Source organism: Lycorma delicatula, chromosome 13 (assembly GCF_047948215.1).
Source record: "Lycorma delicatula isolate Av1 chromosome 13, ASM4794821v1, whole genome shotgun sequence".
In the NCBI taxonomy this organism is placed as follows: Eukaryota; Metazoa; Arthropoda; class Insecta; order Hemiptera; family Fulgoridae; genus Lycorma; species Lycorma delicatula.
In genome coordinates this window covers 27075047-27101787 of record NC_134467.1, presented here as the reverse complement: position 1 = coordinate 27101787, position 26741 = coordinate 27075047, and the positions used below count along the sequence as shown (strand labels likewise).

The window sequence follows — 26741 nt, the reverse complement described above, 5'->3', positions numbered from 1 at the left end:
TCCTTTATTAGGATTTGAACCTGAGAACATCGACATCGAAATCAGTTGATTTACTACGATGAGTTTACCACTAGACAAAAACCGGTTGACTTTTTGATTTTTTTGTCTCTTAACTCATTTAATTTTTATTAGTAATAGATAGGAAAATCATGCAATATTTTGTCAGCTTTTTTAGGTAGATTTCATAAGAAAGCTACCTATTATAATGGGTACCATGATTCTACTTCTGAAAAACTTCGACATATCTTCGCGTTTCACATCCTCCAGGTCTCAAAACCACTCAATTCAGAAGTTTATATAAATATTTATATTTCACCTTTTTGTAAACACGATAACTGCCGTAATTTTGCGCCAATCACTTTCAAATTTATACTTAAAATATAACGACCCAAAATCTTAATCGAATTCGTTAACGGGCAAAATCGGACCTTGGTGATGGAAATGGGGGGCTTTTAACTAAAATATCGAATTCGTTTAAAATTCCTATTATTTTTTTTTGGATAAGGGCCTAAAAATTACCTAAGTAAGTTTTTTAATATCACCAACCATTGGCCCAGGAGGTGGAAAAAATTAAATTTCGTAGATTAAAGAAATCATACATCCCTTAATAGGCACAGTATCAAATCGGTTTAAAGTACGGTTAGTCCTCTAAACATTATGTAAAACGTTTATGTGAAACAATTTTTGATATGACCAACCCTTACTGTAAGGGATGACTAAAATGTTTCTGGAATTGTAAGAAGATGGAGTTTGTCGTATGCTAAACATATGAAACTTTTTTCACATGCAACCATTATCGTATTGAGTAGATTTGAAGTTTTTCATCTTTAAGATGGAAGTCTTTTTCATCCCCTACTTAGCAACGATGAAAAATCTCTTTCGTCACACCTAAAGGCGTGTCAAAAGGGATTTTTTGAATTTAGAAAAATTATATTTTAAATAAATTTTATAAAAAATTATTATACTATTAAATTGTTACATAAATTATTATAATTATCAATTCAAACAATATTTTTTAAGGATAATATAATTAAGTAAAATTAAATTCGCCAGCCATTACTCGCAAACGAAGCGTTTCCGAATTTATGTTTATATGAAGTTTCTTCTTTATTTTCACCAATAGAACATGCGGTGAAAGTTTGTTACATTCTTCGTGAATCACTCTGTATATTTTATTAAATTATAATAGAAAAAATAATTAAAATCAAAAGATGTATATACTCGAAATTTGTAACAAAATTATTTTAAAATGTTTGAGGAGAGATGATGCATAATATTTTTTTTAAGAGATAGGTGAAACGTTTAATCATCATGTGGTTATTTAAATTTTATCACCTCTAAAGTCTACCCAAATATTATTTATTGTTTTATTTATTATCACCCCTTAAATATTCTCGAATTTAGGGGACAAGTTTAATAATTAAATAAATTAATCTTACAAAAATAATTACGATGCATTTTATTATTTATTGCTAATTTTCCATTCTTTTCCCTGTTATATTCTAATAATTTAACCACAATTACATCCTCATTTATATATTAATAACATCTGGTAACCAGATATAATTTCTTGGATTTCCCGTCTAGATCAATTTTTTTTTCTATTTTATGTTTTTTTAGTCAAGTAATCGGAGACAGGTGCGCCAATCGTGACGCTAACAGTGACTGTGTTGTCTAAAGCCGCCGTGCCATACACTATTACACCCCTTAAAAGATCGAAATATAAAAATACTCGAAAATTGTTTTTAGATATTTATCTGAAAGTTATTCCCAAGCCCCTAATCTACTGAATATCTCGTTTAATATATTCAAAAATGGGGAAAATTTGCAATCATTTTTAAAGAATTTTTGTATTACTCTTCACTCTTTTCAAGGTCAAATTTCGAAAAATTTATAAATTGGTTTTTAAATATTCACATGAAAATTATACCAAAAATTAATTTGATATTTTTATTTGTTACCAAGAGATTAAAAAAAAAAGTAAATTTCATTGTTACTCTACTTTATACTCGAAATTTCAAAAAAAAATATTTTTTTAGTGTGGACTTACCCCGTTAGAAGAACGTATATATAAATTTTAATTAATTTACCTTCATTAGTTTTTTACTGGACGTTGAATTACTCTCTCATATTATTTAACATATCCACGATGATATTAAAGTATGAAAACGGCTTCATATTTCAAAACTAAGGGATACAAGGAGGTAATATTAAGTACGGATCTACGTAGTTACTAATTTACTACTTTAAATTACAATTTAAATTTTTGTCCGCGATATTGGATTCTCAAAATTGAATAAAACTTTTTTTTTAGAAAAAAGTCATGTGATACCTGATTTTAATGTAATAACGTATCGCGAAAAATGATGGCAAATCCATCATCTTATCATCTTGATAAAAACTATGTTTTTTTTCAGTTTGATCCTTTGTAACTCGATGTATGTCCGCTGCAGCGCGGTTGTCGCCGTTTCGAGCATGTGTACTGAGTAACTACATCTATTGCCTTGCTACAGATGCCATTACGTGATGTTTAATCTTTGTTTCCTCTCTAAATGAAAACGGTTGTTATTTTAAAAACGTATTTCGTATTATTATTATAATATGAATTACATAATATTATATACCAACTGCAGGGTGTGCCATAGGCACGCCCAGCAGCTAGGCCCTCCAGGCGGGTTGCCCTGGCGGACGGCATCTGGGAATGGGATTATTAGGTGTCCAAAATTGATTACCTCTCGTGTAACAATTTTTTTTTTTTGAGTGATGAAAATGTAATGAAAGATAAATTATAAACTTAACTCTAGAAATTGATAGTAACGAATCGGGATTTTCCGCTAGTCATCGGTACATTCCGGTGCTAAGCTAAGGGAATCGGACACACATACAAATGCCATTTAGTAGCGTAGGATACATTATATAATATAATATTATATTATATTATATTATATTATATACAGAGTGATTCAGGAGGATAGGGCAATACTTTGAAAACTCATTCTAGAGGCTAAAAATAAAAAAAAAATCATATAAACATAGGTCCGAAAACGCTTCATCAGCGAATTATACAGGGTGAATGATTTCGCCCGAGTTTTAGTTCTTCCGGGTAAATTAACGCTTTCTGAAATTCTGTGAAGGTCAATTAAGGAGCAAATTCAATTGTTTCTTATGGTTTTTGAGCTGGGAAATCGAAAAAAATAGGTCCCAGAACTACATCTCTTTTAGTTTCTAAGATATGTCATTTAAAACGTTAAAAATAGGGTCAAAAAACACATTTTTTTAAATTGACGTACAATAACGTTGTTAAATTGGCAAAAATACATACATTTTTTAAATATAAATTGTAGAGAATTTAATTATACGAAGATTGATGTAAATAATGTCAACAGAAAACAAATAAAATTTTAAACATGTCGACTTTTATTAACAACAAAATAGATTAATTTTTAACAGATTGAAAAAACTTTTTCGTTATGTACAGTAGAAAATAACTGGAGGAAGAAAGAATACTTTTTTTTTATGATAATGATAAAATGCTGCTTACAAGCAGTATTTCATGTGATTTAATAACTTTCAAAAATTCCACCGTTGTATTCAATGCACTTTTCAACGCGTTGTACTAGATTTTGTGTTCCCAGTCTAACGGTATCTTTGTGTTCCTTGATTATATCTGCAGCGTTGAGAATGCGAGCAATCAGTTCATCGCGTCTATCTACTTTTTGCTTGTAAACCTCATTTTTCAATCATCTCCACAAACAATAATCCAACGGACTTTACTTTACGATTTGGTACAACACGACCAGGATACCTATGTCGATATTCCGTAACCGATTTTTTTAACAGATTTGATTTTCATACACTGTAAAATGAATACAAAATTACTCAAAATTAGCAGTTTTCTGACATTTTTACGATGAGAATTCGACGTAATACTGCAAACACGATTGATCAGCGAAAGGTTATTTTATTACCACAATTAACTGACAACAATGAGTAGTATTTAAACAAATTATGATGAAAAAAATCAGTGTTGCCAACTTGTTTTCCGTGGCTCTAAAATTATTGTACCAACTAGACACATCTGTTTTCTTTTTTGTAACATTTTCTTCTAACTTTTCGTCGGTTTTGTTGTTAATAAAAGTCGACATGTTTAAAATTTTATTTGTTTAACAACGTTATTGTACGTCAAACGTAAAAAAAATGTGTTTTTTACCATATTTATGAGATTTTAAATGGAATATCTTAGAAACTAAGAGAGATACAATTCTGTGACCTATTTTTTTCGATTTCCCAGCTCAAAAACCATAAGAAACAATTAAATTTGCTCCTTAATTGACCTTCCCAGAATTTCAGAAAGCCTTTACCCGGAGGAACTGAAACTCGGGCGAAATCTTTCATCCTGTATAACTCGTTAACAAAGCGTTTTCGGACCTATGTTTGTATAAACTTTTTTCTTATTTTTAGCCTCTAGAATGAGTTGTCAAAGTATTTCCTTATCCTCCTGAATCATTCTGTATATGTACCGATCAGAATAAAATATTTATTTATTATTGTTTTTTGTTTTTTTTTTTTTTTTTTTAGATTTTGACACTAAAAGGATTACTAGCTGTTAAAAATGGCAGACCAATTATCGGTGTTATAGCTCAAGAAGTAAATCCTGGAGATAATAGTAAAAGTTTTATTCCAGCTGCTTATGTTAAAGCTTTAGAATCAGCAGGTGCAAGAGTTGTACCGATATTTATTAACAGGACTGAAGTATATTACAGGTAATTTAATAACTAAAATTGCTTCGTTGGTCATATAAAAAAAATATCAATTTTTATAACCATTTATGTTGATGCCATTTCTTTTCTCCGGGAAATATTCTTCAAGGACTAAGAAAATACGTGGAGTTTTTCTTTTTCTTCCAGAATTTTTTTTTTTATTATGAAAGAACGGGAATCAACAGCTATAGTCATTAGCCCGATGGAAATTGGTACCGAATTAAAAGATGCCATGTGTGATCGGGATTCGAATTCGGAACCACCGCACGAAATGCTGACACGCAACCTACTCAGCCACAATGTTGAAAGAATGAAGTTCTTCATTTTTTCAGACTATTTAATTCTTCTTTCTTCACTCCATTCTTCTCTGAGGTTTTTATTTCACCGACATTCGGCGCCTTTAATTCAAAAATTTTCTTTCTGTATTATTTTCGATCTAGACAGTCTTTTTCTATAATTTTTGACTTTTTTGAGTTCTTCTTTTTTCAGTTTAACATAGCCATTTATATTTCCAGGATTTATTATAACCATCCGAGTGAAACTGTGCCTCATCACTGAAATAAACAAGATCCAAACTTTCAATACCGTTACCATCAACAACAGAACAATACCGACGACAATGTTTTAAACCTTTTCCGGGGTTTACTTCTTTCAGTTCTTGAACGACACCGATGCAACTGTCAATTTTTAGTAGCCCTGAAAGCTGTTAATAGTCCGGCTTTTGAATGGGTTATAGCGGAAAACTTCAAAAATTACTCGGCAAAAGAAAGGATTACTGAAGTGATCTAGGGTGTCGCTTGGGCTTTCCCACTTTCTGTTTCAGTTTTTGTTGTTTTTTATTCATGTACTTTTGTTATGTTTGTTTTTCTCATATTCTTTTTTGTTGCGTGTTGAACTCAACTCTTTACCTTTCCGGTAGGTAATGAATTTCAGTTCCTTATTTTTGTTATTCAGTCTTATTTAAGACTTAGTTGAGATGTGTTTCATTTTCTTTTTTTTGAGAGCACTTACTGATAGTAGTACACCTATGTGAATATCACGTGGCATTTAGATCGGTGGCATCCTGAATGAAGCAAGAACACGGCTGAGAGATGCCTTTTGCCGAGATTTTGAAAATGATCTCCGGTAAAGCCCATAAGGGCTATATGTACGGAAGGGGTGTCGTGGTGACCAAAACTGCCCCATGGAGGGTATCTTTCATTATGGCTCAGTATATGGACTTATATAAATCTCTAAACGAGAAAATTTCAAAAATGAGCTACCTTTCAAAAAATACTAAATATTGTTCAAAAGTAAAGGTCAAAAAATTAAATATTTTGTGTTATTGTTTTTACACTATATAAGAATAAATAACCAATATCAGGAAAATATTTCAACTTAGTTGTCAGCTATTTTTTAAGTATTAATTAGGTAAATTTAATAAGAAAACTATCCATTGTAATGAGTACCATGATTCGACTTCGGAAAATTTCAACATATTTTTGCGTTTCACATCCCCCAGACCCTAAAACCACAGTCAGTTCAAAAGTTTATATATATATATATATATATATAAATGAATGTTTGTCTGACTGTATGTCTCTTATGATTTTCTAAACCGTTCATCCGATAGCGATGAAACTATGGGGAATGGTTGGACGCATGCCAGGGAAGGTTTCTGAATTAGTTTGGACCCGCTAGTTGGCGCTGGGGTTGAGATATTTAGAAAAATTGTATTTATGGTCCGATTTGTCTCATATTCAGAATATAAATATTAGTTACGTGAAAAGAAATATTTTTGCAAAAACTATACACGCTAGGTGGGGCCGGTGTAGAGATATTTATGAAAAAAACAAACAAATATACAAACAGTCTTTTTTATTCTATATATATATATATATATATATATATATATATATATATATATATATATAAAACACATGTTCGTATCTGTGTCCGCTAAAGACCAAAAAACTAATGGACCGATTTACGAGCGGGCAAAAGGGAAAAAGGGGAAAAGGTGGAAAAGAAAAGGGAAAAAGGAAAGGAAAATAAGTGAAAGGTAAAATTTGTGAAGTTCCGTAATGTTCAGTTTTTAATTTTTTTATCAAATTTTCAATTGTATTCATTTAAACTCTCTCTCTCTTTCTCTCTCATTATATATATATATATATATATATATATATATATATATTCAAATCTAGCAATAGCGAAGCATTGCCGGGTCTTCTAGTATATATATATTTCACTTTTTTGTGAACACGATAACTGCCGTAATTTTGCGCTAGTCACTTTCAAATTGATACATAAAATATAAGAACCCAAAATCTTGGTCGAGTTCGTTAATGGGCAAAATCGGACTACCCTTCTGTCTGAAATAATTTTTGATATGACCAACCCTTACGGCAAGGGATGACTAAAACCAAAGAAAACAGAAAAAAACAAAATATCGCTATAACTTTCTTATTAATAAAATATCGAATTCGTTTAAAGTCCCTACTATTCTTTGGATAAGACCCTAAAACTTATCAAGCTAAAATATTTGATATCACTGACCATTGGTCCATGGGGTGGAAAAAATGGGTTTTCGAAGACTTTTTTGTCTTCGGGTGGTATGATTTTTTTATCATACCACCCTTAATAGGCACAGTATCGAATCGGTTTAAAGTGGTCGTTATTCCTCTAAACATTACCTAAAACTTTTGTGTAAAACAATTTTTGATATGACCAACCCTTACGGCAAGGGATGACCAAAATATTGCTGGAATTGTAAGAAGATGGACTACTTGTATGCTAAACATGTGAAACTTTTTTCACATGCAACAATTGTCGTATTTAGTAAATTTGAAGTTTTTCTTAACTTTAAAGTGGAAATCTTTTTTATCCCTTATTTAATACCGGTGAAATCTACCTCCGCCTTCCGCCGTGCCGAACAGGATATTTTATGTATTTATAATATATATATATATATATATATATATATATATATTTGTTTTTAGTTATTTAAAACTACCTAATTATGGTGATATATATATATAGTTACAAAAAAACTGTTAACAATGTATGGATTTCATTTTTTGTAATATTTGAAAAAGACAAATTTAAAAGTTACGAAATGGTAATCTATTGTAACATAAATACAAATTAATACATATGTATATATATTTATATATAAAATATATTATTACTCAGCATTTTGTATATTATGATAATACATCAGTTATATGTATTATGTAACGCTGATAATTATAATTTATTACATAAAAAAAATAAAATAAAAAATAACCCTCATTAATTGATTTTATTATTTAAAAATATAATTATGTGCATACTTAACCGAACTTTAATCTAATAAATTACATTACATATTTATTCTGAATGAGTCTTGATTATTTTTATTTGTTTACGACTTTTAAATGACTTTAACCAGATAATAGCTAATAAAATTATATTGAAACTAATTTAACTCCTTACTGATGTTACATAACTAAATATTTTATTCTGTTCTTTTAGGAATTTTACAAATTATGTAAACATCTAAAAAAAAAAAAATGGGTTGATATAATATTACAAGTATAATATAAAGTACTATCCCAGCAATTGTTTTAATTGTATCACGGTATACCACGATATAAATTTGATCGGAATCGATGAAGAAAAAAGCTGACAAACACTTGTAGGACTTTCTCGTCACGCGGTTTGTTTCTGATGCACGGCTTACACACGTGTAACAATTTAAAATATTTATATTTCTTTTCTTCCGATTTGACCATCTAAGGATCACTTTATACAGCTTTAAAATTGTTTCGTTCTTTCCTTGTGTTTTTCTTTTCTCTCTTTATTCGATTTTAATTTTTAGGTTTCGTCTTTTCTAGAAAATTAGACTCCTCTATTAGTTTTCTAAATGTGTTTCGACTTTCAGTTATTTCTTCTTAGAAATCCTTGTCAACTTCTTTAAACCTTGCAATTTTTGTTTTTCTGTCTTTAAAGTATGTATATAACCGGTTATTTAATCTGTTCTCATCCATTCTTTATTGATATTAATAAAATTGAATTTTTTTTTTCTTATTGAACTTTCTATTTCTTAAAATCTCTGGAAATTTCTTCTGAATTTTTAAACTTATACCCATATAAAACGCAACCCATCAATCACTCATCCATGAAATTTCAAAAGTAAGCTTACTCCCCTACTCGTTACTGAAATGGACTCGTCCAACATCTGAACATCGCGGTGACGCAGTAGAACACTACCGATAGTAACAACAATGGAATCATAACGTGCAGTGTATTGCTTGAGACAAGATGGTGTTTTCGCTAGATGAACGTATTTTCATTGTCGAGTCGTACTTCAGTACGAAATCAGCGGTTGTAGTGCAAGATTTGTTTCGCCATAAGTACCCGGATATACCAGCTCCTAACAAAACATCAGTATTAAGGTTAGTCGCAAAATTTAGAGAGACCGGTTCTGTTAATAACAAGGAACACAAAAGATCTCCGTCAGTATTGAATACAGATACGGTAGCTGAAATCAAAGACCGATTACTCATCTCGCCAAATAAATCGATCAGACGTTTGTCTGCTGAAATTAATTTGTCTAAATCGACTGTTCGTCGGGCGACGAAACAATTACAATTACGACCTTATCGCATTCAAACAGTTCATCGACTTCTTGAGCCCGACAAAGAAAAACGGCTACAATATTGTCAACGGTTCCGTCGATTTCTGCGCAAGCGAATTAACGTTATGGATTCGTTATTTTTCACAGATGAAGCACGGTTTTATTCGGATGGCTACGTAAACAGCCAAAACAGTAGAATTTGGAGCGCTGAAAATCCCCACGTTTATCACGAAAAACAATTACACCCGCAGAAGTCGGGCGTGTGGTGCGTGATATCGCGGAAGAAAATAATCGGTCCTATTTTTTTCGAGTACACCATTAATGCAGAACGATACCAGGATATTTTATTTCGGTTCATCGCACTCTTGGAAGAGGAAGACAGACTCTGCCGGCTACAACATGACGGTGCGACATCGCACTACGCAGGTTCAACTTCTGATTTCGTCGAGGAATTCTTTGGTAATTGTGTTATCGGTCGAAGCTTGTGGCCACCAAGATCTCCAGATTTGACTGTGGCGGATTTTTTTCTACGGGGTTACCTCAAAGAAAAAGCATACAGCAACAAACCACGAACACTTGAACGATAGAAAGTCAATATTGAACAAGCTGTATTAAATATCCAGCCACAAACTTTGAAAGAGGTTGCAAGAAACGCTGTAAAAAGAATTGAAGCTTGTATTCAAGAAGATGGCGGCCACTTCTAACATTAACTCTAAATGTAAGGTAATGGATGGTAATAATAAAAATTGCATTTACATTTACACAATACCTACCAATATAAGGTTGGGTTGCGTTTTATATGGAACACTCTGTATATTTTCCATTGACGATTCTAGGGCCTGATTTTTCGCAATTACAATACTTCCTTGTACGACAAGTAAAAAACTTATTTTTCGATACCGAATTTCGTGTTTTACGTCCGATACCATAAAAACTATCGGAGTTACAATTCTGGAAGTTGTTTTATCTTACTTCACAGCTCAAATTATATAAGGAAACACCAACTTTACTCCTTAATTTGAGTCCAAAAATTACAGTAGGGTTTCTTTTTATTAGAAGAGTTGAAATCCGGGTGAAATATTTCGTTAGTCGTAACTCGAAAATGACCTATTTCTAGACCTATGTTTATATGAACTTTTTTCATTATTTTCACCAATAGAACATACCTTATAAGTTTCTCCTTTACTTTGTTGAACACTGTATATTAAACCTAAAACATATTTTCAGTAATAAATATGTGTCTGTTTTATAATAATTTTCTAAATGATCACTAGTACGTTAGAACTTCGTCGGTAAGAAGTGACGAAGTCAATCTACTACGTTTACAGTTATAAACATGACCTAACATAACAGTGAAATTAAAATGACGAAAACAAATAAGCTTGAAAATATTATATTTCAGTTCAATTAGATTAGTAATAAAGAATACTTTCTTTCAAAAAAATACCTTGAATTTTGTTAGACAACACTTTTTTTCTATCTGATGAACCGCAGGGCTTGATATGTCATTTTATTCATTTTTTTAATGTACCTTTACGAATTGCACCGCTAGATAGCAGTAGTTAATAATACTAGGTAGCGTACAAAAACATGATAATGTACTTGAAATAATAGAATTTAAAAGAAAAATACTACAGCTTGTTTTAATAGTAAACGCTCTTACATAAATGAAAGAACTGAAGATAAACAATTGTTTTAATTCCCAGCTCTTCTTTATAAAAAAAAAAAAAAAAATAGTTTACAAGAGATTATACTAGTTTTATTAAAAAAGGAATAAATAGAAATAAATTCGATTGGTAAAATCGAATTTAACGATAAAAATCGAGGGTTACACTTAATTACAAAGTAATTTTTTTCTTTTTTTTTTTTTTTTTTTGTTTAACCTCCGAGTCCACAGTTAAACATTACTTCAGAGGATGAGATATGAATGATTTGTAGCGTGTGTGAAAAATGCCATGTGTGAACAATGCTTCTAACATTGTTCCTTCACCAATAAATTAAGAAAAACACAGACGAATCGGGTTGTATACTATTATAGTTGGAGAACGGTGCCCGAAGCGTTATCAAATAGAGGGAGGAAAATGACGCAGAATTTCGTTAACTGAATCGAAGTTTGCAGATGATTCTTCAATGGATGTTCCTTATGCGTTGGATATTGGCAACAAGTTGAAACGATGATGTAAAAGACATTATCGCTTCGCTAGAGGTAACCTTAGACAACTTTTTTAAAAAACGATGGACGGATTACAAACGATGATTCATACAAATGATAGGTGTAATTTTAATTAAAGAAAATGACACTCATAGCGATGGAAATTCCTACGCATTAAATTCTGATTCTATTCTATTGTTTTTGCCGTTTAACTGTCTCTTTTTTTTGTTAATTATTTACATTACGTAACTAGTGATCGTTAATTTTTTGCCGTTGTTTTTGATGGTGTTCAGTTAAATGTAGTTCATACAATATGAAAAACAATTTATGGTAGTTATATTTTAATCAAAATAAAAATATAAAAATTAGACCTATAAACAAGACATGTCCTCTACCGTATCTCAGATTACAGGGCGGTAATTTCATTTACCGCCCTCACGGATTATTATAATAACTTACAAAATAATAAGTGCAATATTTCATCACGGATTTTCGATTCGTAAAGGTCATTATAATAGTTTTATTAAAAAAGAAAATATGGTACGAAATGAATGATATGACTATCAACAAAAAAAATGGCCGTAAAACTCAGTTTATTTGTTCTAAGGCAAAAAATTTTAATAATAAATCCATAAGGTAATAATCAGAAATACATAAAAAAAAAAAAAGAATAATCTAACAAAACGCAGTGATATGCAAAAAAAATTACAATGCAATTGTAAACCGTACGGTAAAATTCTCGTAGATATCATTTCTTCCGCTCAAAAAAACAAAACTTTCTGTGATATAAATAAAACTGTTTTAACAAAACGATAATCAATAAAGGTAAGACACTACATTTCTATCATCAAAATCTGTTATTAATTTAGAATATTCTTTAAAAAAATACATGTTAAATATATTTAATAGGCAATAGATATATACAATAATAGATAATAAACCCTCCTCTATGAATCATGAGACCTTGCCGTTGGTGAGGGGGCTTGAGTGCTCAGGGATACAGAGTAGCTGGACCGAATGTGCAACCATATCGGAGAGGTATCTGTTGAGAGCCAGACTAAGGAATGATTCCTGAAAGAGGGCAGCAGCTCTTTCAGTAGTTGTTAGGGGCATGAGTCAGGACGACTTAAACGGCCGTATCAACATCACTCAGTCCTCTGAGTACTGCGCAGCTGAAAGCAATGGAAAACTACAGCTGTTTTTTTTCCAAGAAAATGTGGCTCTCTGCATTTTCACATAGCAATAATGGAGGCGCCTTCCTTGGTAAAATATTCCGGAGGTAAAATAGTCCCCCGTTCGGATCTCCGGGTGGGGACTACTAAGGAAGGGGTCACCAGAAAATTAAAAAATAACATTCTACGAGTCGGAGCGTGGAATGTTAGAAGCTTAAAAAAGGTTGGTAGGCTAGAAAATTTAAAAAAGGAAATGGGTAGGACAAATGTGGATATAATAGGAATTAGTGAGGTTCGGTGGGAAGAGGAAGGCGACTTTTGGTCAGGTGATTTTAGAGTAATTAACTCAGCGTCAAATAATGGGCAGGCAGGAGTAGGTTTCGTGATGAACAAGAAGATAGGGAGGAGAGTGGAGTATTTCAAAACGCATAGCGATAGAATCATTGTAATAAGGATAAAATCAAAACCTAAACCGACAACGATTGTTAACGTCTATATGCCTACAAGCGCCCATGATGATGATGAGGTAGAGTGTGTATACGAAGAGATTGATGAAGCAATTAAACACGTAAAAGGAGATGAAAATTTAATAATAGTTGGAGATTGGAATGCAAGCATTGGAGAAGGCAAGGAAGGAAATATAGTGGGTGAATACGGGCTGGGCAAAAGGAATGAAAGAGGGGACCGACTTATAGAGTTTTGCACGAAGTATAATTTAGTAATTGCCAACACCCGATTTAAAAATTATAATAGAAGAATATACACTTGGAAAAAGCCAGGCGATACTGCAAGGTATCAGATAGATTATATCATGGTTAAGCAAAGATTTAGAAATCAACTCGTTGACTGCAAAACTTACCCTGGAGCAGACATTGATAGCGACCATAATATGGTGATAATGAAATGTAGATTGGGGTTTAAAAACCTGAAGAAAAGGTGTCAGATGAATCGGTGGAATTTAGAGAAGCTTGAGGAAGAGGAGGTAAAGAAGATTTTTGAGGAGGACATCGCAAGAGGTCTGAGTAAAAAAGATAAGGTAGAAAATGTAGAAGAAGAATGGGAGAATGTTAAAAAGGAAATTCTTAAATCAGCAGAAGCAAACTTAGGCGGAATAAAGAGAACCGGTAGAAAACCTTGGGTTTCAGACCATATATTGCAGCTGATGGATGAACGTAGAAAATATAAGAATGCTAGTGATGAAGAAAGTAAAAGGAACTATCGGCAATTAAGAAATGCTATAAACAGGAAGTGCAAACTGGCGAAAGAAGAGTGGATTAAAGAAAAGTGTTCAGAAGTGGAAAGAGAAATGAACATTGGTAAAATAGACGGAGCATACAGGAAAGTTAAGGAAAATTTTGGGGTACATAAATTAAAATTTAATAATAAGGTAGAAGGGAAAAATTGTGTAGGCAGGCCACGTTTGGAGTATGTAAAACAAATTGTTGGGGATGTAGGATGTAGAGGGTATACTGAAATGAAACGACTAGCACTAGATAGGGAATCTTGGAGAGCTGCATCAAACCAGTCAAATGACTGAAGACAAAAAAAAAAAAAGATAATAAACAATGTTTAAGCGTTCCATATAACAAGTAAAAAACAGAAAAATTTGTAACAAAACTCTTACCGGCCCGATTTCATTTAAGTGTAATACATATCATATTTACAGAAATAATAAAATTCTTATGATTATTCGTTGTTTAATAAATGACATCGAGCGGGTTAATTTTGTAACAAATTTTCTTTTTTTTGCTATTATATGGAACGCTTATTATCTATTATCTTTATTATCTATTATTGTATATCTATTGCGTATTACATATATTTAACATGTATTTGTTTTTAACAAAATTCTAAATTAACAGAATCTTATAATAGAAATGTAGTGTGTTACCTTTTCTGATATCAGTATCGTTTTTTTTTTAAAAACAGTTTTATTTATATTACAGAAATGTTTGTTTTTTGAGCGGAAGAAATGATATCTTTCTTTTTCCTGTTAGCCTCCGGTAATTACCGTTCAGGATACTTCAGAGAATGAATAAGGATGATACGTTTGAGTATAAATGAAATATAGTCTTGTACAGTCTCAGTTCGACCATTCCTGAGATGTGTGGTTAATTGAAACCCAACCACCAAACAACACCGGTATCCACGATCTAGTATTCAAATCAGTATAACTGTGTTTTTACTGCGACTTGAACGCTGGAATTCTCGACTTCCAAATCAGCTGATTTGGAAAGACGCGTTCATCACTAGACCAAGAAATTATATCTGCGAAATTTACAAATTTCATTGTAATTTTTTTGGATTATTAGTAATACAGGGATCTGTTTTATTTAATTCTTCAATTATTTAAATTTAAAAAAAATTTAATTGATTTTAATTTTTTTTTTTTTTTCAGGGAAACTTTAAGTTACATAAATGGAGTTCTTATACCTGGAGGGTCATCGATATTTGAACTTAAAGGTGGTTTTGGCGAAGCAACAGTTAGAGTATATAATATAGCAAAGCAGGTATTTTATTAATTAATCGTGTGTAACATAACAATTCTGTTTATCAATAAAAAAAAATCTGATGTGGACACCATATAACTTCCTTGTACACCTATTAAATTACATGTACAAATTTTTAAACGTTCATAAAATTTTATTTAGTTAATAGCTTCTGATATTTTTTCATATTTTTTGGTTTTTTTTGGTATTGAATTATTATTCATCGTAAAATATGTTTTACAATCAGAAGTTAAAAATTATTGATAAATAAATATATTTAAATTAAAAAAAAGAAAGGAAATGAAGTCGGATTCAAACCGATGTGTCTTCCCCTTGTAAGATCCAAATATGTTATTAATTAAAATTTTATTTCGCTATAACTCTGGAACCAATGAAAATAAGTACCACTTATGATATGTCGTTGAAAATCTCTTAATGATGACTTATTACTGCAATTAAGAAATAATAACTAACAATTCTCAACTACAAATTAATAGATTGGCGGAGACACGATTTTTCCGCCTTCCTCTAACACCGAAGGTTTCACATAAAAACTCTTCCGATATTTAATTTCATAAAATAACACTCACTAACAATAAACAAAATAATTATTTTTCCAAAATAATCCAAATTTTTTGGATTTTGGAATTTTTTTTTTAAATCTTTGGTCCAGTCAATTGCAATCAAAAGGAGAGATCTAACAACTAGATGTTAACAACAATCCTAAATCCAAAATTTCAATATTCTACGGCTAATCGTTTTTGAGTTACGCGAGATACATACGTACGTATAGACGTCACGCTGAAACTGGTCAAAATGGATTCAGGGATGATCAAAATGAAATATTTCCGTTGAAATCTGAAAACCGGCATTTTTCGCCATCACACTACTTTACTTTGTAAAACAAAAAAAGTAAAAATGAAAAATACATAAAATTTAAGATTTAATACCAAAGGTCAACCAGAAACAGTTAAATAAAAGCGATTAGTAATTTTTTTTTTTTATTTGGAACAAATAGGGTTGTTTGATGATTAATAAATTAATAATAAATATAGAGTGAAATTAATTAAGCAATAATACGAAATTTGAAATATACAAAGCAGAAAATTAAGTATTAAACTAATTAATGGTATTTTTTCAATCAAATTAAAATTAAAATTAAATAATGTAGACTTAAAAGAAAAAAAATATTTTCTTTTACTAAATAAATATTAATAAAAAAACATGATGGAATACAATTCAAGAATGAATAACAGCATAAAATATTAATAAAGAGAAATAATAATAATAAAACAGAAATTTAAGGGTCTCGTTATTTATTCAATAAAATTAAACTGAATTAATAAAGTAAGAATAAATTTAGAAATTAAATACCACTATGAGAGATACCTTCTTTTATTTCTTTACGTAAACTCTGTTAGAAGAAGTTACTTTGTTAGGTAGAAAAATTATGGCTTATTACTTCAGTTATGAAAAATTCCAAAATTCAAATATATTTTTGATTTTGGGCTTTTTTTGGACACTTTTTGGGACAATCGATTGCAATGAAAAGGGGAGGTTTACAACTAGATGTTACAACAATCCTAAATCCAAAATTTCAACATTCTACGTGTAATCATTTTTGAGTTATGTGGGAAAATATGGACGTACAGACGTCACACCGAAGTAGTCAAAATGGATTCACGGATGGTCAAAATTGATATTTCCGTTGAAATCTGAAAACTGAAATTTTTCGCGATCATAATCCTTCCTTTACTTCGTACAAAAAAGTAAAGATATATAGCTAAAAATTATAATTATCAAGTAGTGTTATTTTTTATAAATAAATTTTGATTTGTAACAAACATTCCACGTAGTATATGTTTTAAAATAGGCGTATTTGGATTTTTTCTGTATGAATTTTAATTTTTGTTTTAATGTCTTTGGAATATCATGAGAAATGATTATTTAGTTATGCCTTAATTTAAGAAAGGTGTGCTTCAATTTTTATTAAACAAAATTTCGAAAATATTAATTTTTTTTCTTCTATTTCTCTAGATAACTCGATAACTGTTCATTTTAGAGAAAAGATCGACAGAGAAAAGGTAAATTTTACATACAATATCATCGGTTGCAAATCGAAAAATACGTTATTATTGATGCAAAAATAGCAATAACTCAAAAAAAAAGTTCTTATGTTGTACGCGGGACCTTCAGATTTTATCTCAAAGAAACTTTTTGATATGATAAAGTAACACACCAAAAAAAATCTCTCTTGACAATTTAAAAAAAATAATTTTGCAATCCAAATTTAAAAAAAAATGCGATTTTTCCAAATTGTGTAGAGCCTGAAATAAAGTCTCTAGATACTTAAAACTTTAATTACATATAAAAGAGAAATCAACCTTTCATATACATTTTGAAAATTTTAAATCTGTTAATTAGGAGAGCCTAGGGAATTTTTCAAACATACTTTCACTTGTGATGAAAAAAAGGGTTATGAAGAAAAAAAAAGAATATTTATTAAAACTGATGGAAATTACGACTTTCTGTTAAAAAAAAGTACTGTCACCTTACATAAAAATACAAAAAATTAAGAATAATATGATTCATTTTTAAGTTGAATCAACTATACTCTTTTCTGATAATCAATAGTTAGTTTCCTTATTACTCCACAACATTGGCGACTGAAAAAAATCAAATTTGAAGATGTAATTCAACAAGTTTTGAAATGTTAATGTTAAAATATTGACACCTGTCGCTTTATGAAATATTATTTTGTTTTCCCGTTACGTTCCAGTGTGCATTAATTTCAACTGTCCATCGTAATTTCTAAAAGGTATCATACAATCCTTTCAATAGTTGTTGAAATGTGTCAACTAATTGCTGATTCGGCATGAAAAACAAAGAAAAAACTGAGCTATTTTACAAATTATGTATTTCGTGGCTTAAAACAATGAAAAACTACATCTCCACTTTCAAAGAAAATATTTTTTCTTTAATCCTTTTTAGGTAGATTTCATAAGAAAGTTACCTATTTTAATCGGTACCATGATTCGAATTCCAGAAAATTACGACTAATTTTCGCGTTTCACATTCCCCAGACCTCAAAACCATCGTCTGTTAAAAAAATTATATATATATTTCACTTCTTTTTGGACACGATAACAACAGGAATTTTTCGCTAATCACTTTCAAATTGATACATAAAATATAACGACCCAAAATCTCAGTGGAGTTTGTTAAAGGGCAATAATGGACCATAGGGGTGGAAATGGGGGGCTTTTTCGAAAAAAACAAAATATCTCTATAACTTTCTTATTAAGTAAAATATCGAATTCGTTTAAAGTTTCTACTATTTTTCTAATAAGGGCCTAAAATTTATCTAAGTAAGTTTTTTGATATCACCAACCATTGGCCCAGTGGGTGGAAAAAATGGGGTTTCGAAGACAAAAAATTCATACCGCCCTTAATAGGCACAGTATTGAATCGGTTTAAAGTGGTCGTTAGTCCTCTAAACATTACCTAAAACGTTTGTTTTAAAATTTTTTTGGTATGAGCAGCTGTTATGGCAAAGAATGACGAAAATGTTGCCGGAATTGTAAGAAGATAAATTGTCATATGCTAAACATGTGAAACTTTTTTCACGACAACCATTATCGTATTAAGTAAATTTGAAGTTTTTCTTAACTTTAAGGTGGAAATCCTTTTTTATCCACTACTTAGCACCGGTGAAATTTACCTCCACCTTCCGGAATACCAAAAGGGATTTTTTTTCTTCTTTGAAAGAAATTGAAGGTCATTAGAAAATAAAGGAGCTTGAAATAATGGAAGATTAAACTAAAATGATAAAATAAATAACATAAAACAAGACACTTTTATAAAATAAAAAAACAGTTAGGTTAAACGGTTATTTATATAAACAATTGTTTTTTTGTATGAATAATTTTGTTTTCTTAATGAAATAATTCATTACATACGCTCAAAACTTCTGCGTAGAAATATGAAACGTAATTTTTTTAACGCATGAAAAATTCTGCGTCTGATTGGGATACGAACCCGGGACTTCTGGATAATAAGCCGAGATGTTACTACTACGCCACGAAGATCGACAAATTAAATAATAATAAAAATTAAAAAACACGACTCCAAAAATAAAAATTAAAAAGAATAAATAAATTGAACTACAAAAAACGACAATATATAGAATTAATAAAAAGAAAACAAGGTATGGAAATAAAGGACTTAGTATCGTTATACAGTATTTAAATAAAATAATAGGTGACCAATCAACTTTCAGACAGTTTTAATTCGTTTAAATATATTTTTCATGTTGTATAAATATCAGGCATTTAAGGTTGTCTAATGATAAAGTTCTCACCACATCTATAAGAAAATTTTGCCCTTTAACGAAAATATTTAAATGCGTGGAGCTCTGAATAGTAATTGTCCAATATTAAAGAGCTCTGAATAGTAATTATTCTATTTTAAAGAGCCCCCAGTCAGAAAGTTGATCGGTCAGCTATAATTTTATTTAATTAAATACTGCATAACGATGTTTAGTTCTTTATTTTCATACCTTGTTTTCTTTTTTTATTGTCGGTTTTTAATTCAACTTGTTTTATTATTATTATTTTTTTTTTAACAGTCGTGGGTATTAATTTTTATAATTGTTTTTTTATTATTTGATACTTTTTAATGATCATCGAGAAAAATTCACGATTCGAAAATTTATAGATACATAGTATTTAACGTACTGAACCAAATGAGGAAACTGTAAATATTTCAATTTATTTATTTAATTGGCGTATAACAATCTGAAGTTAGATTTCTCAAGTCTAGTGATTTCTTATCGTACGGATCATCCAGTAAGTTTCTGGAATCCAAAAAACTAATGACTAAATTCTCCGATTGTCTCCCGTCACTCAGTGCTATGTAGACCTGACTCTTGGCAAAGATGTGAATACTCAGATCTACGACAGCTCTATCTAGGGGTTGTCCGTTGTAGTTTATTCACAGTTACAACCCAGCACAATATTACTGGCAACATACGCCGTTCCATTTTATCTTGTCCCCCTAGAGCATTGATTTTCAAAGTGGTCCAGGTGGACCCCCAGGGGTCCACGGGAAACTCGACGTAGGCGTGACAAAAAAATGGGGGTTCACAATTTGTAAGCGGAGGTCCACGAAAATTCATCTGGTTTCGATAGAGAAGAACTAAAATGTTGGCTTGACTTTGCGTATCAATCTAGGCAGATAATGTTTTGAGAAGCTCAGCGACTGTAACTTACAATTACAAGAAGACACAAAGGGTGTAATTTCAGCTTTTCTTGGAAAATTGAAATTTATGAAGCAAAATATTAGTCGGCGCGTATTTTCCCAGTTTTCAAACTTGTCACAGGTAGAACGCCTTGATGAGGATATTCAGACATACGTTCAACATTTAATCGCCCTGCATGATGACTTCAAAATCAGAATTGAAGATATTCTGACGATGGAAATACCACCACGGATCATAAATCCATTTGATGAAACGGAAGTGGAGAATGCGATATTACAAGAGGAGCTACTCGAGCTTAACACTAATTAGGAGCTGAAGGTGAAATTTAAAAGAGGGTATCAAACATTTTGGCTGCAGGCAGAAATATCAGAAAAATATCCTGGACTGTGGGGAATTGCGAGAAAGCTTTTGATAGCGTTTCCCTCGTCATATCTTGTCGAAAAAAGGATTTAACGTCGTTACAAACCTTTTATCAAAAAAAAGGAGCAGATTCAATATCACAGAACGGGGAGATTTGCGCTTATTCCTAACAAAACTGAAGCCAAATATTGATAATTTGCTGTCAATCCATCAAGTATATCCCTCCCATTAAAATTGTAACTATTTTGTGATTGTCATTGTAGAAGTTACATTACGTTATTAATGTTTAATTTTAATTATATTACGACAATTTTATTATATTACATCGCAATATGATAACAATAATAATTAATAGGGTAACGATTACATATTTGAATAAATGCAACACAAAAAATATACTATTTTTCTTTTACTTTTTACCACTCTGAATGGGAAGTTTTCTAAATAAAATAAGTGAGAATCGATTGCTTTCTTGTGCTGTGAGTAGATGTCAAAAATGTAAAGTTGGATGGAAGCATTTTTTTTGATCGGCCAACTTTATTTTTTTGACACCCACTCACAGCACAGTCGATCAAAAATTAGCCGATCGATTCTCACTTTTTTTTTTCAGAAGCTGTTAGTTCGTGGAACTCAGCCGTAACGCAAATTTTCATAGTTAGATCTAATCTTCACATTTTCCGTCGACTGGAAATATGGTAGAAATGTAGCTGCAGGGGGTCCACCGGAACCAGCAAAATTTTGTAAGTGGTCTATGAGAGAAATAAGTTTGGGAACCTCTGCCCTAGAGCATTAAATGCGACAAATCCTCAATCCGATTCCAACAGCGTTACCTCTAACCGTACTGTCATAAAATTCTACAAAAACCGTTTGTAGGACCTCAACGAGTTCAAGCTGATCTCGGCGTAGCGCAGGTCACTTGTTTTTTGTGAGTAAATCGTGGTTTGTATTTTACTAGCAAATTGTGATTTTGTATTACACTAGCAAATACCCTGTTTGAATTTTGAAAGTCGGAAGATTGGTTGAAGATATAACAGAATTTCCGAAAAACCTCAATTTGTTCAATGGAGAATGTATCTGATGCATGTAAAAGTTAGCATTCAACCTATTAACAAATACCCCGTTTGAATTTTGAAAATCGGAAGATTGTTTGCAAAGATGTTATAAGTGCACTCCCCAAAACAGCGGGTTAGGGGTACACTGTTTGTTACCAGTTGATGACAACTGCCATTTGAGGGTTGCTCACTTCACCACTCTATCCTCCACGCTGTCCCGACAGGAAGTCCATTATTATTAAACAGAATTTTATTTAAATTTATTTAATATTATTTTATTTAATTTAATGTAAATTTAATTCTATTATTATTATTGTAATATTATTCAATCGATTGATTCGAATCATTCAGTTCAAACCCAGCTCACACAGTTATAGAGACTCACAGTTCACAGTTCATTAATTCAATTCATTAAAGTTTGTGCTTCAATCAGCAAATCTCCACTGTGTGTGTGTGTGTGTGTGTGTGTGTGTGTGTGTGTGTGTGTGTGTGTGTGTGTTTGTGTGGGTGTGTGGGTGTGTGTGTGTCGACATACACATACACACACACCCACCCACACCCACACCCACACCCACACACCCACCCACACACACCCAACCACACACACACACACACACACACACACACACACACACACACACACACACACACACACACACACACACACACACACACACACAACTCCTCTGAAGTAATACCTTACGGTGGTTCCAGAGGCTAAACAGAAGAAAAAAAGAGATATTTATATATAGGTTATGTTACTCTCGATAACGTAAGGATTCCAGCACGGGATCTAAATCGGTTCAGCCGTTGAACTTCTACAGTGGAACAAACATACATACATACATACATTTTAAAACATACATTACACTTCTTTTTGGGCAGTCTTATAAAAAGATGATAGAAAACAATTTTCCCACTCCTTTTTTTATTCTGCCTTTTAATTCATCCATTTACAAAAAATGTTTAACTTGTACAAATCTAAAATCACGTGGCTAATTTTAGATCAGACCTTTTATCTCTCCGATCAAATCCAATTTTTTTAAACAGATTTTTCGAAGAAACGTATGGTATTACTTTCGGTCGCATGGTGGGACTGGTGGGTAAAAATGATTTTTCATAACGTTTTCAGATATGAAGAGTACGAAAATACCATTCACTTAAATAGGTCTCCTTATATTTTCATATAAGCGTCTATGTGTAAAATATTGTGGCTCAAAACTCTCCAAAACTACTCGATAAATTTTATTGAAATTTAGATATGCTGTAGTAGTATACTTGAAGTTGTGCATGTAAAAATTTGATGAGGATTGGTCGAATCGTTCTTGAGTTACGTTTAATTTAAGGTTGAAAAAATGTTAGCTAGGCAGGTGAGCAGGCGTGCTTCGTTATGATGGAACGTTGACGTTTTTTTTGTCTGGGGTATCTATTTTTAGCAATATTAAACCAAATTAAAAAAAAAAAAAAATATATTAAAATCAGATTTAATTAATAAAAACTCGATCTTCTTGCGCAGAATTATGCAAACGTTTCTTAATTTAAAAAAAAAATGTATTTAACAGATATTTCCAATAGAAAATAAGCGTAATAAAATAAAATAAAACTAAAATATTTGTTTTAATTTTTATTTTTTCAGATGAACAATAATGGAGAAATATTTCCAATATTGGGTATATGTCAAGGAATGGAGATACTATCATATATAGGTTCAAATCAAATAAATCCATTAATCCCTTGTTTATGTGATAATATGAATATGCCCGTTATATTTCAAGATAATTTTAAGAATAGCTTTTTATATAAAGCGTTACCAAGTGATTACATAAAAATATTAACCACGAAACCAGTGACTTCAAATCACCATTTGTAAGTATATTATTTATTTTAATAAACTATAAATCTTAGCTTACGTTTATTTTTCATATAATTGCCATCAACATTATCATGGAATTTATAACAGCAACTCTTAATAATAAAGCTTAAAAATAACATTTTATAATAGATATACAGATCAACTGAACTGTCAAGAGCGCTGGTCTGTGTATGCGCACTAATTATTAAATATGCTCCTCCTGTCTAATATTCTCAGTACACTCTGTTCATTATTAAAATAGACTTCAAAAACAATTCATAATGTATTATTCCATACGCACATGTGACCTAACAAAAAAATAATTAGCAGTAATTTATTTCTATAAATTAACCTCCGGTCAGGCATTAAAAATAAACTGGTTTCCATAGCAACATAACATATGCGCAGTAGATATCAGCTAATTTAAATATAATTACACCTAGCTATTCATCATTTAGTTCTGAAATGTTTGAATAGTACTTGGCGAGATTTTGGGTCGTTATATTTTATGTAAAAATGTAAAAGTGATTGGCGCAAAATTACGGCAGTTATCGTGTCCACAAGAAAGTGAAATATATATATATATGTCGGAGAATAAAGTACAGTGGAGTATCTTCCGACAAAACGATGAGAATATTCTTTAGAATATCTGTATTTTTAGTAGTTTTAAGAAATGTACTATTACTTGTAATATTTTGTAAAATAAGGTTTAAATTGTTTTATTGCGGTAGGCTTAGGCCTAGGTAGGCACATGGTTGTCAACGTAGTCGGGATCCCAGGACGATAGGGGTATCATAAAATTAATAAGGAAAAGGAAATATGCAGTAGGTATATTATTTGAGAATATGGAGAAAGGGTAGTCTTGCTTTGGAACCCAGATCGAACAGACGTCCTGGTGATCGCGAATTCGTTATTTCCCTGAGCCTCGGTCTATCGCAAGTTGTTTTAATATTATTTGAATTCTAAATTAAATTAATCTTATATTATAATTCGTGTACTACTGAGTTGTTGATAAGTGATGGTTATCATTTGTAATTGTTTCATTGTACGAGTTATCTACTCATTTTTATTAATTGAACTTTATTGTAATCTTATATATTCTCCACTTGTAATGGTGGGGGTGAGTGAAGCGCTAAACGTTGAATCCCTGACAAATCTCCTCGCCTCTCCGACATATATATATATATATATATATATATATATATATATATATATATAAATGTACGTATAATCTTTTGAACTGAGGTGGTTTTGGGGTCTGGGGGATTTGAAACGCGAAGATATATCGAAATTTTTCGGATGTCGAATCATGGTATCCATTACAATCGGTAGCTTTCTTATGAAATCTATCTAAAATGCAATTCCTGACCGGGTTTTGAACCCGGGACCTTCACAGTTCTGAAAGTATAATAACTCTCTTACCTATTTTTTTTACATCTATAATTATTTGTGTTTTTAATTATTATAATACTAAAAGTTTTGTTAATTTATTTATTTACAGATTCTGTCTAACGGAAGAGAACGTTATAAAATTTAATTTGGATAAAGAATGGCGTATATTATCAACCAATTATGATGCTCACGGTATAAAATTTATATCCAGTATGGAAAATATAGTTTATCCATTTGCTGGTGTCCAATTTCATCCAGAAAAACCAGCATACGAATGGAATCCGATACAACATAATCCACATAATTATTTATCGATATTAGTTAATCGATATTTTTACGATTGGATTGTTAATGTATCGAAAATGAATGATCATGAATTTCCTAGTAAAGCTGTCGAAAAGAAACAATTAATTTATAATTATCCTGTTACATACACACCAGAAAATTATAATTTAGAAACATATTACTTTAAAGATCACTGATGTAATTTAATTAAATCAATAAGGATTTCTTGTACGAATTTATTTTTTAATTAAACTACATTAAAAAAAATAAAAATAGAAAAGTTCATTAAATGATGAAGTTAAAAACGATGTAAGTGGCAGAAAATATTTTTTTAATAATTAAAATATAAAACCCAACAATCTTTTTATGCGCTTTAGCGTTTTCGGAAACGAATTACATCTTCAGAAACTAAATTTTTTTTTTTTTATTAACTAAAACTTAGTCGTCATGAGTAGAATTGTTATATAAAGTATGTAAAATGTAGAAAGGTGGTTGTCATCTGTTAAAATTGTGTCGAGTTAACTTCCTGTCAAATGACTGCCTCCACCGGTTGTAACATTCCATTTGACCATTTTTAAATATTTTACACACTTTACATAACAATTCTACTCAAAACGACTAAGTTTTAGTTAAAAAAAAAAAAAAAATTAAGTTCCTGAAGATGGTATTCGTTTCCGAAAGCGCTAACACACATTAAAAGATTTTTGGTTAAGTGGGTTTTGTATTTTAATTATTTATTATATAATCATACCAACGGGACATGTTTGATAAAATTAAAATAAATTACAAATTTTATATCTTAAATTTATAATTTAAATGCACACTTCACGAACTATTTTTAGTAATTGTTAAGTATTTTTAAGTAGCTAAAAAATTGTTATGTTTATGCTAATTTTACTCGAAATATATTTTAGTTTCATGAAAAATTTATAGTTTAATTTAATGAAGGAATTAAGTATAACATTAAATGATTAAAATATTTGTAAAATTATCAAAATATTTGAAAATATTAATTTAAATATGACTTCAATTTTATTAATTTAGATGTATTTTTAAAAATTAATGCAAATCTTATCTAAGATTAGAAAAAAATAAAAAAGAATATTATAAAGTATTCTCTTTATAACATGTTTTTTTTAAATCCTTTATTAACAGAATTTAAAAATATGTACTTTTAACAAAATGTGATTGTTTTTTTTTTTTAAAGAAATCCTGATGCTTTCCTGGCTAATTTAATTGAAATAGATATACGCATAATGGTGGTGATCATGACAAAAATAAATAAGTATTTATTTTAGGGTTCCACTAATTCATCTAGACCATACATTCTTAAAATGGGTGATAATGCTTCCTTGTAAGCCTGGAGGCCT

The 26741-nt window shown here is 30.7% G+C and overlaps 1 protein-coding gene across 1 annotated transcript in view; it reads left to right on the top strand.

Annotated features, from left to right (window-relative positions):
- LOC142333698 (gamma-glutamyl hydrolase A-like) overlaps positions 1 to 26473 on the top strand; it is a 30127-nt gene extending 3654 nt beyond the window's left edge. The window contains exons 2-5 of the mRNA XM_075381126.1: positions 4579 to 4763; positions 15080 to 15191; positions 23479 to 23708; positions 25196 to 26473. Coding sequence (XP_075237241.1) covers positions 4579 to 4763; positions 15080 to 15191; positions 23479 to 23708; positions 25196 to 25568 — 900 coding nt within the window. The 3' untranslated portion in view covers positions 25569 to 26473. The remainder of the gene's footprint in view (positions 1 to 4578; positions 4764 to 15079; positions 15192 to 23478; positions 23709 to 25195) is intronic.
- The last annotated feature ends 268 nt before the right edge of the window (positions 26474 to 26741 follow it).